Here is a 17,891-nt window from a genome sequence, read left to right on the forward strand (position 1 = left end):
CTTTGTAGCTTATGGCAGAACCTTCCTCCATGTACACAAGCCTTTCAGCTGCATCACCTGTGGAAAAAGTGTCCTGAAGACTTAACCAGACCAGAGCTCTGGGAGTTCGGTCACTCAGCTTCATTCTGCTATCAGTAAGGCAGCTGAGATGAAATGTGAAAGAGAGGGATTTAAAATCTTGCCTCTACTTACACTAAGTGTCCATATAAAACTCAAGCTCTTTTCTCCAGAAATTGCTTTGTGGATTTAGTTTCCTAAACTATTTTTATATTTAGTCTGGGACTAAATGGACTAGGAAGGAGGAGACAGTGTTTGGAGCAAGGCCTGGGAGCCAAATCTCTTCTTTTCTAGGTGAGTGCTTTTATTCCTGCATTGTCTTTACTTTCTCTGGCTTCATAAAATGTATCTTTTCTGCATAGTAGAAAGGCTTCACTAAGATGTGTGACTCTGCTTAGCTTAGAGAGCACTGTCCTAGGAGGTATGAAATGCAGGTGTGAACATCTTTTGTCTGAATGTTAAATCTGTGTCTTCGGGGATTAATCAGTGTTCTGCCTAGTGGGCTTAGGCTAGTAGAGAGAGGCAAATTTTTATCTTCTCTCTAACCTTTTTGGATTGGGCCTTTTTGAGGTTTAGGTAGAGAGATATGTAGCATGTTAATGTCAATAGCTTTGGAAATGTTAGATTTAGAACTGCTTGATGCTTTTGCTAAGGTGGTGTGGGTTTTTGTTTTACTACTTACTGTGAACTGTGCTTTTTTATGAAATTTGTATTGTAGCATTGTATGATAACCACAGTTAGTGTCAAGCATGGGAAAAATGTGGTCTGTGGAGCATATTAAACATTAACTGTTTAATACTTTTGATACTAGCAGGACAGTACTTTGTTAGAAAAAGCTTTGTGATTTGCCTTTATCAGCGATGGATTATCCTAAAAAATTGAATTCTCTGCAGAGTTCTGCAATTATTACATACTAAAACCAAACCTGCTCTTTGGATACATATCCACTATAGTTTCAGGTGCAATAATGCTGTGCCATTTTTCTTTTCTTGTTTTATTCACTGCTACATGATTATCTCGCTTTTGGTAGTTCATTGCCTGTTGCTTGCTTGTTCCTTTCCCTCATCTCTTGCTTATTCTTACCTCAGATGAGGTTGCTGTGAAGGTTAAGTGTTCTTCAGTACCTATGTTCCCGACTAAATTAATAGGACGTGTATTGAGCTAATACGTATTTCATACTCTGTTCTGAAACATTTGATGAGAATATCTGTGTACTTTGGCTGTAAAAGAGAATTTTAGAGTTTCGTTCTGACATCAGAAGTCCCCAAATCTGTTGAATTTGCTTTCTAAAGGGAAGACAACTAATTTTTTTGTCATCCTATTAAACTTTGGTTTTTATTCTTTCTTGCCATTGTTCCTTTAACGTTTACTAAGTTAAAGAAGACTCGCTAGCGACCTTTCTTTGTGTTGTTCCATGTCATGTGCCCCATGGAGAAACAGTGAAGTTGAGAAAATAAGTATGACCAGAGCTGGCTGAAAAACTGGAATTGACTCTTTTCCCTTCAATCCCTGTTCCCCCAAGTTGCTTAGCCTGATATAACTTCTACAGAAACTGAAGTGGGGTTAACCCTGCCTTAATCTGTGTCAGACCTCATCAGGACCAGGGACACGATGTTTTCAGGATTTTTTGCAGTATGGTGATGCTTGCCAGAAGTTGTAGGGTTTATGACACATGGAAAGTTAGATGCACCAAAGCTTCATAGCATTTTTGGCCCAAGTTCCAGAAAGCTATGACTGTAATGGGGCCTCGCTCTTGCTGTGGAAGGTAGGATGCTGGAAACTGAGCACCCAAATCTGAAGCTAGGCTTTCTGGCCTTTGAGGGTCATAGAATCATTAGGGTTGGAAAAGACCTCTAAGATCATTGAGTCCAACCGTCAACCCAACACCACCATGCCCACTAAACCATGTCCCTAAGCGCCTCATCTACATGTCTTTTAAATACCTCCAGGGATGGGGACTCAACCACTTCCCTGGGCAGCCTGTTCCAATGTTTAACCACTCTTTCAGTAAAGAAATTTTTCCTAATATCCAATCTAAACCTCCCCTGGCGCAACTTGAGGCCATTTCCTCTTGTCCTATTGCTAGTTACTTGGGAGAAGAGACCGACACCCACCTCGCTACAACCTCCTTTCAGGTAGTTGTAGAGAGCGATGAGGTCTCCCCTGAGCCTCCTTTTCTCCCGGCTAAACAACCCCCGTTCCCTCAGCCGCTCCTCATAAGACTTGTTCTCCAGACCCCTCACCAGCCTCGTTGCCCTTCTCTGGACACGCTCCAGCACCTCAACGTCCTTCTTGTAGTGAGGGACCCAAAACTGAACACAGTATTCGAGGTGCGGCCTCACCAGTGCCGAGTACAGGGGCACCATCACTTCCCTACTCCTGCTGGCCACGCTATTTCTGATACAGGCCAGGATGCCATTGGCCTTCTTGGCCACCTGGGCACACTGCCGGCTCATGTTCAGCCGGGTGTCGACCAGCACCCCCAGGTCCTTCTCTGCTGGGCAGCTTTCCAGCCACTCTTCCCCAAGCCTGTAGCGCTGCATGGGGTTGTTGTGAGCCAAGTGCAGGACCCGGCACTTGGCCTTGTTGAACCTCACACAGTTGGCCTCGGCCCATCGATCCAGCCTGTCCAGGTCCCTCTGTAGAACCTTCCTACCCTCGAGCAGATCAACACTCCCGCCCAACTTTGTGTCGTCTGCAAACTTACTGAGGGTGCACTCGATCCCCTCATCCAGATCATTGATAAAGATATTGAACAAGACCAGCCCCAAAACTGAGCCCTGGGGAACACCGCTCATGACCGGCCGCCAACTGGATGTAACTCCATTCACCACAACTCTCTGAGCCCGGCCAGTCCCACTGGTAAGACTGGGATTCGTTTTGTGGTGCAGTCAGTTACGATAAACTGTGGCAAAACAGCATAAGCAAACTCTGCAGCTTGTGGCTGTCTTGGCTGTGGTGATGTGACTCAGCCCCTGGGTGCTATAAAAATCACTAAAATGAGTAATGTCAAATACTCTTTTCCCTTTACTTTTGCAAAGGCAACTTTTAATCCGCTTACATCATTAGGAGCACACTGCCTTGCAGAGGCTTGTTTTGGCATGACTTGAGGATACTGAAGTTTTGTGTAGTGAGGAAACAGGAGAAGATTGTGAGATGGTGGCTTCTTGTGGGGATTTCAGCCATGAAGGAGACTTAACGTTTGTGCCAGTAAACACTGGGAAGTCTCCCTCAGCTAGGCACTCCTCAGTGTGCTCCTGTCTTGGTGTGTACTCCCTATTTGCCAAGGGTGTAAATTTAAGTTGACTCCCTTAGTTCTGCAGGGCCTTATTTCAGAAATGCAGTTTTGAAATAAGACGTGGAACTTAAGTCTGAGTGGAGGTGGGGAAGGGGAGAGTTGGGTAACTTTGCTTTATAATATCATTAGAGCTAGCTGAAAAAAGTAGGAGATTAACTGTGGATGAGAAGTAAAATGAGGATGGTGGGGAGTTGGTTCTTGAGACTGAAGTCTGTCAAGTGAACAGATTTGATCACAGCTACATCTATAATCTGTATTTGAAAGAAGAGTCTAAGCTGAAGCATCTCTTAAGTGAATTTTATAGCTTGTATCTCTCAAAGCACTAACACGCCTTTCTGGTTGTCATTGTTACTTACTTCTTAAGGCCTCATTCTGTGAAGAAAAGCATTTATGTATTTACAGCCATTCCTTGTCTACAAGCAGGTACTGGCAAACAAGATGTTTTTTTGGAGAGCTTGCTAGTGAAGTTGAAGTACTGTGCAAATGCAGATTGCAGATGAGTCACGTATGGCTTTAAGTACAGCAACATCTCTGAACTCAACTCTTACCCCACGTAGAAGCAGTCTGTGCATCTTTGCAGTTGTATTCCTTAGTGATTGCCATTTCAGGCATCAGTTTGAACCTGGCGGCAGTCCTGCCTTCGTGGTGCATCTCACCTACTCCTGCCCCCTCAGTGTATGTCAGCTGCCATACCTTCTGCTGTTCCAGCTGATTGTGTTCCTCTCCTGTTACCCATTTAGGGAGGGACTGTGTCTATCGGGTTAGTAACACTTCTGTAATGCAGCCCTATCTGATGCCAGAAACAGTCGTGCCAAGTTTAAATTTACACTTAAATATATGTAAGCCAGCAATCCAGAATTTCAGTGTATCCTGAATTTTTAACTTTTTAAACTTTAAATAAGAAAATACTAAATGCCTAAGTGATTAATCTGATGAAAATTTGCTTTCTGTTATTTGTTAGTATATCTCACAGCTCTGTTTGTATCTGTGTTGGAATGGAGAAAACTTTGCTCCATTTTACTTTTTTGTCTGCTTTCTGTGTTGCAGATTCTTTTATGCTAGAAAACAAGTTTCCATCAAATTCTATCAAACATTTCATTTTCCCTAGATTAGTCTTAAAAATATTAATAATGTAGTTTGCTAAGCTGTGTTCTACTTGAGTGGTGTTTGAAGGTATGTCCAGATATTCAGAAGGAAATACAGTTTCTCTAAAGATGGTATACTGGTTTGCACCCCTTCAGAAATCATGTGAAAAACTTGTTTAGTCATGCAGATACAGTTTGCAATGCAATGCTCTTTAGGGTCAATTTCCCAGAGAAAGAGTATTTTATTCCACATTAAGAAACTTAAATCTGAATGCTCAGAATCCAAAATGTGTATTGACCTCTTACCTTCTTCTGATGCAAACTTTTACAAGGGATAATATTTACTATTCTGCATCGAGGAATGGTACTTGTCTCTTCTCACCCAGTCATAAAGGTTCATTCTTATGTTTGCCCCAACTGAATATGGCATGTGTTCTCCTTCCAAAATATTTGGAGAACAATATACATGCGTTTGGACCAATTGCACTTCTATGTTGATAGTTTTCAGTTGTTTTTTGAGAATCTGTTGCATGCTTCTGAGTCTAAGCTTTGCAGTGATTTGTCTGCTGCAGTTAAAAATTAGGGTTTTTAATGCTAAGCATCTTTGAATAAGTGGGATAACTGACTTGAGGAACCCTCATCTTTCTGGTGTGTTAAAACAAGTCTGAAAAAGGTCTGAAATTTTATCCATGAAACCCTGCTAACCAAAACAAACACAGATCTTCACTCAGCTTGATAAAATGTCTGCCTGTCACGTACTAGCAGTTAGATGCCACAGTTGATCCACTCCTGTTTTGAGGAGCGTACTAGGGTAGTGAAAAGAAATTGAATCTTCCTGATTTGAGTGGAAACCGAAGGAGGTGAGGCTTGGGAAAGCTTGGAGAAAATGTCATCTTGTCACCATGTGCATTGGCTTCATATAGATCTTTAATGCAGTTACAGAATTGTTTGTGTTGGACGTGACCTCAGTCATCCAACCTTCTGCTCCAAACAGAGTCGACACTGAGTACTTTGGTCTCTTAACTTGAATTACTGAACACTTTCTGAAATCCTCAGCAGGTCCCCTCCAGGGAGGGGAAAGCAAATGTATGTTCTGTGGTCATCTGCTGTGGAACTTCAAATGACAAAGTAACTGTTACTGGAGATGCTGTCGCAGAGCAGAAATACTGCTTCAGTGAATAGGTTACTTCAGAATGAAAGCTTTTAATTTCCAGGGTTACAGATTTGAGGCTTTTAAGGAAGTAACATCGTAATGTATTTCATCATCAGTCACTAAACTGTACTTGACATCCCATCTCACTCCTTTAATACAGTAAAATGAAAATGCAGAAATGCAATTTGGAGATGAACTTGAGAATATTGTATTACAGTTCCCTAATGAGGCAGTGGGGGAGAGAGGAGCAGAAGAGTATGGAAGTCACTGAAAAACAGATCAGGAATTTGCATTCTTTGCTGCTGTGTTTTATGGAAACACAAATGTACTCTGAATCTACCCATTTCTAGAGATGATGGCTAGTAGTAATACTGTCTGTGTTTATGCAAAGCTGACCAAACTTAAGGATTATACTGTAATATATTTCACTTGTCAAATGACCTTTTTAAAAGATTTAGAATGGCTAGTTTTTACGTGGAAATCTGGAAGGATCCTTTAGAAGGGGATAGCATCTCTGGCAAGTCAACCAGCATTCATAGAGATCAGTATCATTAGGAAATAATATTAATTCAATATAGTAGCAGAGAATTGGTTGCTCACATATGTTTACTGTGGTCAAAAAAGAGGTGATACAAACCTGTTAGAATTACCTTTGAAAACAGGTACATGGGTTGGTAAGAAACATTGCACCTAAATCTCTTTTGTACCTCAGATTGATGTTTCTTGCTTTTTTCTTGGAATGAAGGTATCGCCATGCAAAGTAATACCGTGAATGGCAGGAAATGATATAATCCTACGTAATTTGTAACTGTGTGTTATTAAAAATTGTGAAGGTCTTTTCTTGGAGTCTTTTGTCTGGAATTTAGTATGTCAGGTGCTTTCTCTTTCTGAATGATTTTTTTTTTTTTTTAAATACTTGTTAAAGATCCCTTTGTTTTGACATCAGGAAAAGAATCCAAAGACTTGATACAGAGGAAAATTCTAGTAAGGTAGAAGGATAGCTGTTGCAGTCTGATCTACTGCAGAAATGCACTAGAGCTTCTCTACTATACGGAGAAGTGCAAGTTAGATAATAACTTAAGCTAGCGTAGAAGTGCAAGTTAGAGTTTAAATGCACTGTTTATAATAATTCTTAATATTATTTCATCTGAGGCTACGATTCTACAGATGCACCAAAATGATCTGTCTTCTTCACACTGGCCACTCTTGTGGCCTTGCATCTGTTGTGGCTGTGGTAACATCTGTGTGACTGTCTAACTATGATGGGCAGCAACCTACACACGTAAAATGACTGTGAAAATCTGAGCTTGGTACCCAGCAAGGTGGACAAAACAGTGGATGTACAAATGCCAAGCCTGTTTCTGTAATGAGCAAATGGAGCTTTCCACTTCCTGATTGCGATGTATGGGTCTATACACTTGAGGGAAGCCTATGTTTGTTGTAAAAAAACGGGGAATCTTGCTTCAGGCCTTTTGAGCAAGTCTGTCTTGAGTTGCTACCTAGATTCTTTTTCAGGGTTGAATTGAGGAAAATTTGTTGTTTGGAAACATGTTTTGCTTAGAGGCACGCAGATAGGGATTACGCAGTCTTTTTTTGAGGAGTAAGACAAGCAGAAAGGGCAAACAAATCTAAAAACTCATTGAGATTTTTGGAAAGGATTCATTTGTTTACTCCCTGTAGATAGAACAGCCCTTATACCACAAGACAGAGTAACTTAACTTGATCTAACCCAAGACTTCACAATTCTGTCCATCCTGGCAGACTTCATCACTGTTCCGTGCTCTCATTTTACCAATGAGGGAGTAGTTGTAGGGTGATTTTTCTAATAACTTGAAAAACCTGCTGCTGAAAATTTTGATTTATTTAGCTTCATATGGGACTTGAATTGTACAAAAAAAATTGTATGGTTTGAAAGATATCACTGCCTGTTGGATATGATTCCAAATGAACAGTACATGACTTTGCATTGTGTTCAGTAACATACTGCACAGGATCTCTTAAGTGGTGACAAGTCTGACTAAGGACGCGATTTCTATACAGGAAAAGTATATGGTGGATTTGACTATATACCAATATATAATAGAACACTTACAGTGAAAACTACATGTGAAGTGTTTTTAAAACAAAAATATATTTTTATAGGTCTAACAAGAAGCCTAAGCATAACTTCAGTTGACCAATCAATGTTTGAAAAAGCACAAGGAGAGAAAGTTACGTTGCCATGTACTTTTGTACTCTCAGAAGAAGATGAAGGCCCACTAGATATTGAGTGGGTATTGATACCAGCAGATAATCAAAAGAAGGAACAAATAGTAAGTAGAGACTTTTTTGGACAGTGTTAATTCACTTGTTTGAGTAGGTCAATGCATGAACTTTGTTACTGACTTTTTAAACTTCCACCTTTTCAGGTTGGGATTGCTTGTGATCTTAAATTATTTTGAAGCACCAGTCATACGAAATATAGTGAAAGTTTTGGAATAGCAGATTGTGTGAAATGTGAAGAAATTTCTCACTATAAACTTGTCTTCTAAAGGAGAACTGTAAATTTAAAAATGCTTCAGTTACAGAAAATAAATTATGCTTTTGTACCTGCAATATTTTCCTGATTGAAAACTGATTAATGGGAATTTGATTTTAAATATATTAACTTTTTTCATTAGTTATTAACTCTCTCCTTTCTTCTAAAGCCTTATCAGAAAAATGACTCCTTTTAGTAGAGAGGTTTGACAGAATGAAGATTAGAGGAATTTTAGACAGTTTTCTTTCAGTTAGAAGTCAATGCTGGCATGCTGCTACTTGGACAGGTGTTTGGTTGGAGTGTTCATTAGAGTGCTGTGTGTGATATTTTGAGATATTGGCTATGTCATGCCTCTGGGATTATTTGAAATAGTAGAAAGAAACTGTCAAGAATCTGAAGATACCAAATTATTTTGAACGTTTAAATGCCAAGTGGATTTCTGAATCATATTTCTTTTTTGATAGATAATTATGTATGCTGTAGACAGGATTTATAATCATTATTATGCTGCTATGACTGGGCGGATGCAGTTTACTAATCCTGATCCTAGATCTGGTGATGGTTCGTTGGATATCCTGAATTTAAAGTCAGCAGACACTGGCACATACCAGTGCAAAGTGAAGAAGGCTCCTGGAGTTCAAAGCCAAAAAATACAGTTGACTGTACTTGGTAAGATAATGTTTTTCTTGAATTTTCAGTGACACTTTTTATGTGTTTATTCTATCCTATATTTGATATATAAAATTAAAACTTCTGTCAGGGAAAGTCGTAATGAATCTATGATGATGCACCCATTATTGAGACTTTGTGGGGGGTGGACATCATTCTCTTCTGGGGGATGAAGGGAATAATATTCAGAATGATGAGCATTTAAAAAAATTCTACATGTGGCTTATATTTCATAGAAAATCTTCCCATGCATAGAAATGGTTTGTTGCACAAGCTTTGCCTTTAGCAAAATGGACTGGCCTACTAGAACACAACTAGTAAGCATTTTTATTGTGGCTATTATTAATTCAATAATACTTTGTTTATTAGTAAAGCCAGCAAGAACTAAATGTTCCATTGAAGGATCACAGGAGATCGGAAAAGACGTTATCTTGAAATGTGAATCACAAGAAGGATCCCCACTTTTGTCTTATGACTGGAGAAGAGTATCTGGCACACAGGAACTTCCTGCCACTTCCATACCGAGTACTGTCAAACTTTATTTATTCTGAAATACTTAAGAAAGATTGCATTTGTATTTTTGGCTTATCTTGACTTGCAAGCATCTCATCCTTAATTTTAGTATAGAGCAGTCAAGATAAGGGTCACTTCTACCCTCTCACTTGATAGTAAAACTGACTTTGAAACAAGTTGGGGTGTTTTTGTTTGGGTTTTTTTTTATTCATAGTGGGAAATGTTTCAAGCTTTAAGTTGAGATTCTTACCATTAGGCTGCAGAATCATGCTCATCTGTGCATGAGTGTTGTGAGTTCTTTTTCTTCGTGATGTTGGCTGCTTTTGTGCGCAGGTGGACAGTGGGGAAGAGTCAGAACAGAGACTAGACCAGTCGTTAGAGCTGCCTTCAGGGAAGTGGAGATAAAAAGCTTGAATTTTATTAGAGATTGAATTGAGGCCTTTACTTTCTGATCAAGTGACAGAACTTCTTCCTTAAAAAGGGGTGCAAGTCTTTAGAAGAAAAGCTATCCAGAGTAAAGGAGAAGAGAAGGCTTACCTCTTCTTACAAGAGCTAACATCCAGGAAGGGGTTATACGTTATGAATTTTGACTGATGGATCCCAAAGTATTATAGTGGTGGTATTGGATTTTTACTGTGAGAACTTAATTGTAGAAGGTTAATTTGTGAGTTTTGGCTTTGTGAAAGTTACTCCAGAATATTTTTTTGGAAAAGTACTGCTCAGTACCAGTTCATTTTGATCATCCTTGTAGTTATGAAAACCTTAAACCTTGAGATAGTGCGTTTTCCTTGCAGATGAAGCAGTTTAAGAATCTGCTTAGAAATAGACATATTTTAACTCAGGCTGTGCAGGACATAAAGGACAAAGTGGTCTCGTGTCTAAAAGTAGCCAAAGTGAATGTCTAGGGGAGAGGGAGTTAAGAACTTGTGTGGTTCTTCCTCATAGGGGAAATACTCTTCTTGTTTTCACTGATTCATGTCTCCTACTCTGTCAGCATAGCTAGTCTTAATTGGTCACCCATTGGAGTGCAGTGTTTAGGTTAGATCCACCTCATGTCGAACATAGGTTCTGCAGGCATCTGAGCTGGTTGTGTAGAATTGGTTTAGACAGACAGAAGCGGAGGAGGTATTTCTGGGATGCAGTTAATCTTGTATTTTAGAATTCTATGTTAGGATGAGAGAATTTGCCCCTTTAAGCGTCTGTTCCTTTCCATCTGTAGGCTTAATATTAAAATCAAATGCCGAGAATAAATTTCTAACAAGGTAAAAGGCTTTTACAAATAATAGTATTTTGCAGTGCGATAGACTTTTGTTTTTATTTGGGTATTTTTAATACGACATTTTTTAGTTAAGATTTCATTTATGTGCTGGACTAATAATTATGTAGTATTGAATATGGAATTAAACTTTGGAAAATGGTAAACCTTTATCTTTTGTTGTTTGTAGATAAAAATACAGGGGAACTTCTCTTGAAAAATGCCTCTCAAGACTATTCTGGTACATACAATTGTGTTGCCTCAAACAGAGTTGGCACGGATGAATGTTCTGTTGAGCTGAATGTCACCCCACGTAAGTGTTTTCTGTGTAATGGTCACATAGTGTTTTGTGTATTAAAACTGAATAATCTTGTTTCTCTAAACTCCTAAAAGGTTAAAAAACCCAACTCTGTTGCGTAACTGATGGTTGCCACTTCCAAGTCTTTACTTCCCAAAATAGTGCTTTTTATGCAGAAATCTGTAACTCTTATTATTGTTTTAAATGCATGTGATTGAAGCATTATCTCTGTGATTCAGTGATACACTGTTAACCTGGATCATGTGGAAACATGCTGTTTTTAATGTTGAGTTGAGAGAAAAGAAGTCGGTTGTATAAATTTGACACTTAAACAGTATTGTTATTTATCTATTCTAGCTATAAATACAGCTGGTATAATTGCTGGAGCTATTATAGGAACTCTGCTGGGTGTTTCTGTACTGGTTATTCTTGTCTTCTTTTGCTGTAAGAAACATAGAGAGAAGAAATATGAGAAAGAAGTACATCATGATATCAGGTAACGACATATCTCTAATTTCTGAGCAGTATTATTTGCAGATTAACTTTTAAATGTGTATTTCTGCAAGTAAGATTCTTAACAGTTGAGATTTCTGTCTTAATCTGGAAAGCTTATTAACATGCTAACAGCTTGTCAGAGAACTTTGTTTTTAATATGGTGTAGTCATGTCTAATTTCAGTAAAGATTTTAAAGGCAATGAATACTTGAAATTTTTTTTAACTTAAAGTAATATGTAAGCCTCTTTTGGCTACTGTGTCAGAATAGAAAGAAACAAACTGAAAATTTGTTTTGTAAGCTCCCACGTAGTAACAGTGACTGAATTCTTGTTCTGCAACTGTTTTTTTTTGTTTATGTCAGGGAAGATGTTCCACCTCCAAAAAGTCGCAGTTCAACAGCCCGCAGCTACATAGGCAGCAATCGTTCTTCTTTGGGTTCAATGTCTCCCTCAAATATGGAAGGATATACCAAAACTTCATATAGCCAAGTCCCAAGTGAAGACTTTGAACGTACTCCTGGTCAAAACCCAACCTTTGCACCTTCAAAGGTAGCTGCACCTAATTTAAGTAGAATGGGAGCTGTTCCTGTGATGATTCCAGCACAAAGCAAAGATGGGTCCATAGTATAAAATATTATTAATTTAAATGCTGTTTTTTAAGTGTTCGTTGTAAGTATTAGAGAAAACTACTGTGTTCCATCCCTCATTTAAACAATGGCATGCAATTTTCCTTGAAGAAAATGAACAAGTTAGTTTGAAAAGCCACCAATTCTTATTTTTAATTTTAAACTTAGTAGTATATGACAGTCGAACTATTTGCTAAAAGCATTGAAGTTCCTAAATAAATATCGGACACTGCAGGTATTTGGACCTCTGGTAGGTTGCTGAAGAGACACTGTCAGCTGATGTGCAGTTCTGAATATGTAACAGCGAGACACAAGTGAGAAGTAACAAAAGCATTCATATGTAGACCATGAAGTTTCTCAGAGTTCCTGAAATTTTATCCTCAATTTTGGAATACCAGAAATATTTTAATTTGGCCACTGTCTGATGTAGTTGCACAGGGGGCTGAAATACTGAGGACGACTTTGAATTCTGTTCAAACTCTGAGTATTTATGCAGTTCTTTAACTTGGTAATGTTTGTTTGGAGCACTTCTTGAGCTCTTATTTCAGGGGCTACCAGTTGTTTGATTGGTTCAATTAATTTAATGAATCTATTCTGAATTTAAAATTTCAGTGAGTGGAAATGTGACAGGAGACCTTGCAAGCTCTTTGAAACATGAATTTTTCTGTAATAACTAGTTCTAGTCATGTCAGATAACTTTAATACTTACGTTATCTGATGCAAGAGGTCCTATTGTGTTGTTGGTAGTGGTATCTAAGCTTTAAAAACTATAGGTCAACTGTTACTGTCACAGTAAGAATAACTATGTATCCTATACAGGTCTTAAGTTAATTGTACCTTGCATTTTCCAAAGCCTGTTTAGATTCTAAGGCAGTACTCTTACTTCTTTCCAAACCAATTACCTAGAAGCTCTGTGGGGTTTTAATGAAAGCTGTTAAGTAACTGGTATTTGGTATCTGTCCTCTTGCTCTAACATCACTTTGGAAACATCTTTTCCCATATACATGTAGGCAGTAGTTAGCTTTTACTTAAGATGCTAATATCTTTCTGTATGAATTTGCAAGGAGTTTAAAGCTCATTTCTCCTTGTTTCTTTAACAGCCCTAAATATTCTTATTAACAGACATTTAGACTTCTAAGAGCAAGTTTCATGCAACCAGAATCTGAGAGGAAATAGTTACCCAGAATTGTTGATACAAATCTCATGTTTCAAAATTAAAACCCCTTCTTCCCAGTTTTGCAAACTTAAAGCATTACAGGACGAACAGAACAATTCCTTATCTTGCTTTCACACATACTTAAGGACTTTTGATAGCTTCTGATGACTGATATTATATACCTGTGGAAGCTGGATTTAAAGCTTAGTGCAGTTTGAATCTTTGTGGATTTTTTTCTTTCTTCCTGTTTTCTACTTTATTCCTCATCCTGTGCGGGAGGGGGAGTCCCTTCGGCTTGTTCTAGCTGTAGGTGTTAAACTGCAAGGTATTTTTGAAAACTCTAAAGGCATATAGTATGTGGCACTGATGTTGATGAAGGAAATACCTGAATAGCCTGTTGAAAGACGTTAGGATTATTTGTATGTAGCAACAGTGTGAGAAAAAACATTTCCCCAAACTTCTAGGTTTAGCGTCTGCTTTTTTGTAGCTGCTTATAGATCTGTGATAAATTCTTCGGCTTACTACTAAATGTTTGTCCTATCTGTAGTTTAGGTGCACAATTTTTGACTGGCACTATTAATGTAAAGAACATACCCTTCATACTGAATTTAGAAACTTGAATGGATATTAAGTATTCTAGACTTAGTTTTACACATTTGGGACTTTTTTAGATTGTAAACTGATACTGTTAGAGATCAGTTTTTTTTATCTTTCATGTGTGCCTTTTCAATAAACTTTGCCTGATTGTAACTTCAGTTTTTATGAAATTTTCGGTGCCTAAATTTACTGTTTGAACAGGTGCTGAGGTGATGGTACAGTTCTTAAAACATGACACTGTGATCTTGATTTCTTGATTCCTATATACAATAGTACATATACCTCTTCATGCCTATTTTTGGATGTGACCTCAGTGGCTCTCTCTGTATTGTTCTGTATTTCAAAATATCAGTTACTCCTTCAATTGCTAATTATGATCTAAGTGTTTATATTCCTGAAAACTGTTCAGTTGTTGTACCAGTGAGATGGACAATTGACTTTTACTTGTGTGGTAAATAATAGGTTTAGTAACTGTGCCAAACATATGCTTATGAAGAACAATAGATGAGGAGACATCTTCTTGCATCCAATTATTGTGATAGAAGAGACTTCCGAGATTTTAATCATACACTGATTGTTTACCTTGAAACTAAGGCCTTCCTTAATTAAAAGGATATAGTTGTTATAAATACAAGTTGAGTACAAAACTAAACTGAATCACAGACTGAGAGATAGCTATAAACCTAAGCAACCAGGCAACAAACCTACTGAATTTGGTTCTTAGCCAGCTGTGGACATATGTGAGATTAGATGTGCGTTTTGGTTTTTGTTTGTTAGCTTTTGGTGTGTTTTTTCTTGTGGTTGGTTGGTTGGTTTTGGGTGGTGTTTGTGTGTGTGTGGGGTTTTTTGTTTGTTTGTTTGGCCTGAGACCCTGTGCTTTCAGTCAGGTAAGCCCTAGGACACTCAAGAACAGAAACTTATCTCGCTAAGGCATACAGAGCAGAGTTTACACATGCTTAATGCTCTGTCAGCTTGTACAAAATAATAAATGGACAGAACAGAAGGACAGCGTGATGTGCCCTCAGAGCCTAGCTGTTAGGCTTAGCAGCCTTGACAGTGTCTGTCTATTTATGTAATTGCATGGAAAATAGAAGAAATAGAATCTGACATAGTCCTTATCTGAAATAAAGAACCGCTGACTTGGGGTAAACTTTGCCTCAAGTTGGTATCATCATGCCTTTTTGAATGGATACAACATTACTATGAAAACACAATACTGCTATTATAAATTATTTATTTAGTCAGTAGATTGTTCGCTTACACTGGATTATGATTCTCAAAAGCAGTTACTATAGTTTAGCAATGATTTCTAGCTGTGTAGGAGATGAACTGGTTAAACATGTGAGGTGTCCGATCTTACAGATAACTCTGCTAACAGAACTCTTCTAGGCAGTAATGGCAGCTGATATACCAGTTAGAAGGTGGCATTTTTAATGTCTCATTTTACTAAAAAAAAAAAAAAGGGGGGGGTGGGGAGGGGTGGTACTATTATGTAAATACTCTAAGTGGACTCAAGAAACCTCTAGTTAATGTCATGACTGTAAACTTGCCTGTTGAGGACTACTATATATAGAAGAAAACCCTCAATTTTAGCATGGTGTGAATAAAGTGTTAGACTTGTAATACTGTAGAGGTTACGTAACACTTGTCCATACATTACAAGCATTTTCATAAACTTTCTGAAATGGATATTTAAAGATATTTGTGTGAAACTTCCTTACCTAAAAATGAATACTTCTTCCAAAACTCTGTAGTGCACAGAAATGCCTTGTTGGAGGGGTAAAATGTGACTTTTGAAAGAAATGTATGATGCATACATCTTTATCAACTCTGATAGTTGCATTTATGTTAGATGTATGCTTCCTGCTTAATAGTACAAGTAAGACTTCTTAATTGCAAGTTTTTCTGTAATGCTGAATATTGTATATTACTGATTTCCATGATAGGCTTTTGGTTTTGTTCTTAACGGTGTATATTCTGGATCACTTTAGATCTTTGTTCCAGTCTAAAGACGTAATACTATTTGTGTCACTTAAAACCTTGTTTTATACACTTGATAGGTGCTTTATGGGACCCTTTGGTTATTGGTCCTCTAGCACTGAGGCACAGCTCAACTGAAATTGGAGCAATAATATTTCCTGGAATCCAAAATGTTACGATGTTACGTTACACTTCTCATGCACAAAGCATGGACTTGAATACTGATATGAATTTCGGTATGAGGTTTTATATTCACACTTTTGGGGGAATGGTATTTTAAAATACAAGTATTGTGAGTGAATTTGTAAAAACAAGATCCAAAATTTTAAAATGCTGTAGTTCCATGACAGACTTGTGTACTTTTTGAAATAAAACTGTTGGAGAAAACAGTAGTCTGTCTTTATTTTAAAGCAGCACTTGTGTATGGTTTCAGGTTTCTCTTTATGTAATTGGAAGTGAACTAATAAATATGGCTGTGTATACCACGCTGGCATTAATCATTTTATTTCTTGCTTTTTCCCCCCATTAATTTCTAAGGGAAGTAAAACTTTAGATATTTTAAAACATGCGCTTATTTGTGGTTTCTAATTGTAGATACACAGGTGTAGTGATCCATTTTAAAAACATACCGGAGCGATCTCAACAGTTATTATGAAACATAAGGCTGGAAAGGAACTTTAGGTTAAATTTCATCCCTCTCTACTTTAGGTAGAACCAAAAATTCCTGAAACTGATAAATTCTTGTCTTTTAAAATTCAAACAAGCAGGTTTACAGCACTCAAAGCATGTTGATAGAATGCTTGGTTTTATATTGTCAGTTAACATGCATCTTTTTTGATTCAAACGGAGTTGACTTGGGATAGTCCCCACCCCTTGGCCTTGCAAACCAACTGATTACTTTCCTTGTCATTTTACCGAAGATTAATGCAATTTCTCCAGTGTCGTCTTAGGCACATATTTAGTTTTAGGAAACAAAGTCTGGCGTGGGCTCTGTTTGTGTTAATGGCATGTATTGTATCATTGGAGGCCTAATTAGTTTACGTTTGTTCATAATGTATGCATATCTTCATATGTTAATGCGTACCTGTGCCATGCCAGATGTTACAGTCACTTCTTGTGTATATATAAAAAAACCTGTTTGATACATGTGTGCACAAGCATATGAAGTTAAATGGAGTACTGGTGGAAAAACCTTTAGGAATTTTTCCTATTTCAAATTAAGACTTGCGCTTAAATACAAAAGGAAACCTAATAAAAATGAAGGTTCAGGTTTGTCTCTATCTGTAGCGCTCTAAGAAACCTTTCTACACCCTTTTAATGTTAACATCAAGACTTAAGTTCAAGACTTCCGTCCTTTCCTAGGGTGGCAGTTTTGTCACAGATGGCACTCGCATGCCTCAGCTGCTCCAGGTCTTTTATTTGGAGATGAGATGATTGTGAATCGGAGAAGCTGAGTACCTCCAGCTTGTCTGTGGGAATTCCAGCAAAGCAGCTAGCACTTTCCCGAGACTGTCCTGAAAGAATAGAGGGCACTTATCATGTGGTAGTTCTACAAAACCTTTCAGGTCCTTACATGTGTATTAGGCAATGCCTTGGATAAAGTTTCTTAAAAGGTCTGGCTTGCTGTTTTTTTTTCTCTGAACATCTGTGTGTACTTTGAGCTTACTATTTCCAATTTACTTCTCGGAGAAGCTTGGGTTCTTTCAAGCTCTATGATAATGCTGATAGGCAATTAATTGTTAGACTGTTTTAGGAAACAGTTAATGCCAGCGACTAAGCCTTGCTTTCTTGTGTGTAAAATCCATAAAACAAAACCAAAAGAGCTTGTGAAGAAAATAGCTGATAGAGGAGAAAAAGCAAGAGTAGAGTGAAAGAAGCTATGTATGTTGCCTACCCTTCCAAGTCACAGCTTATTCTAAAATTACCTTTCACTTGTGGGATGACTGTAGGTGATTCTTCACAACTTGAAGACTTGCATCTTAACATAAAAATAATGTGTGTACTTGAGTTACGATGATTCTGTTGCTTTTTTTTAAACTTGCTTTACGCTTTTTGCAGAATGATACGGGCTCAGCTATCGGGAGAAGAATATGAGCCTTTAATTTTGTAAAATAACCACTCTGGCAGAAAACTGGCCTGGAGGATTGCATTGTCCCTGCTTCTGACTTCCATTCAAAGTCAAGTTTCTGAAA

At 37.9% G+C, this 17,891-nt stretch overlaps 1 protein-coding gene across 2 annotated transcripts in view; it reads left to right on the forward strand.

The window, feature by feature from the left end:
* The window catches only part of CXADR (CXADR cell adhesion molecule), a 35,397-nt gene that overhangs the window by 9,861 nt on the left and 7,645 nt on the right, over positions 1 to 17,891 (forward strand). Inside the window, exons 2-7 of one of the 2 annotated variants that reach the window (XM_076352269.1) lie at positions 7,736 to 7,905; positions 8,576 to 8,780; positions 9,150 to 9,305; positions 10,739 to 10,861; positions 11,204 to 11,342; positions 11,703 to 11,889. In XM_076352269.1, coding sequence (XP_076208384.1) covers positions 7,736 to 7,905; positions 8,576 to 8,780; positions 9,150 to 9,305; positions 10,739 to 10,861; positions 11,204 to 11,342; positions 11,703 to 11,889 — 980 coding nt within the window. Of the gene's footprint in view, positions 1 to 7,735; positions 7,906 to 8,575; positions 8,781 to 9,149; positions 9,306 to 10,738; positions 10,862 to 11,203; positions 11,343 to 11,702; positions 15,171 to 17,891 lie in introns of those variants that run through there. The other variant, XM_076352260.1, reaches the window with a different exon arrangement.

The sequence above is a fragment of the Aptenodytes patagonicus genome, chromosome 1 (genome assembly GCF_965638725.1).
Source record: "Aptenodytes patagonicus chromosome 1, bAptPat1.pri.cur, whole genome shotgun sequence".
Classification (NCBI taxonomy): domain Eukaryota; kingdom Metazoa; phylum Chordata; class Aves; order Sphenisciformes; family Spheniscidae; genus Aptenodytes; species Aptenodytes patagonicus.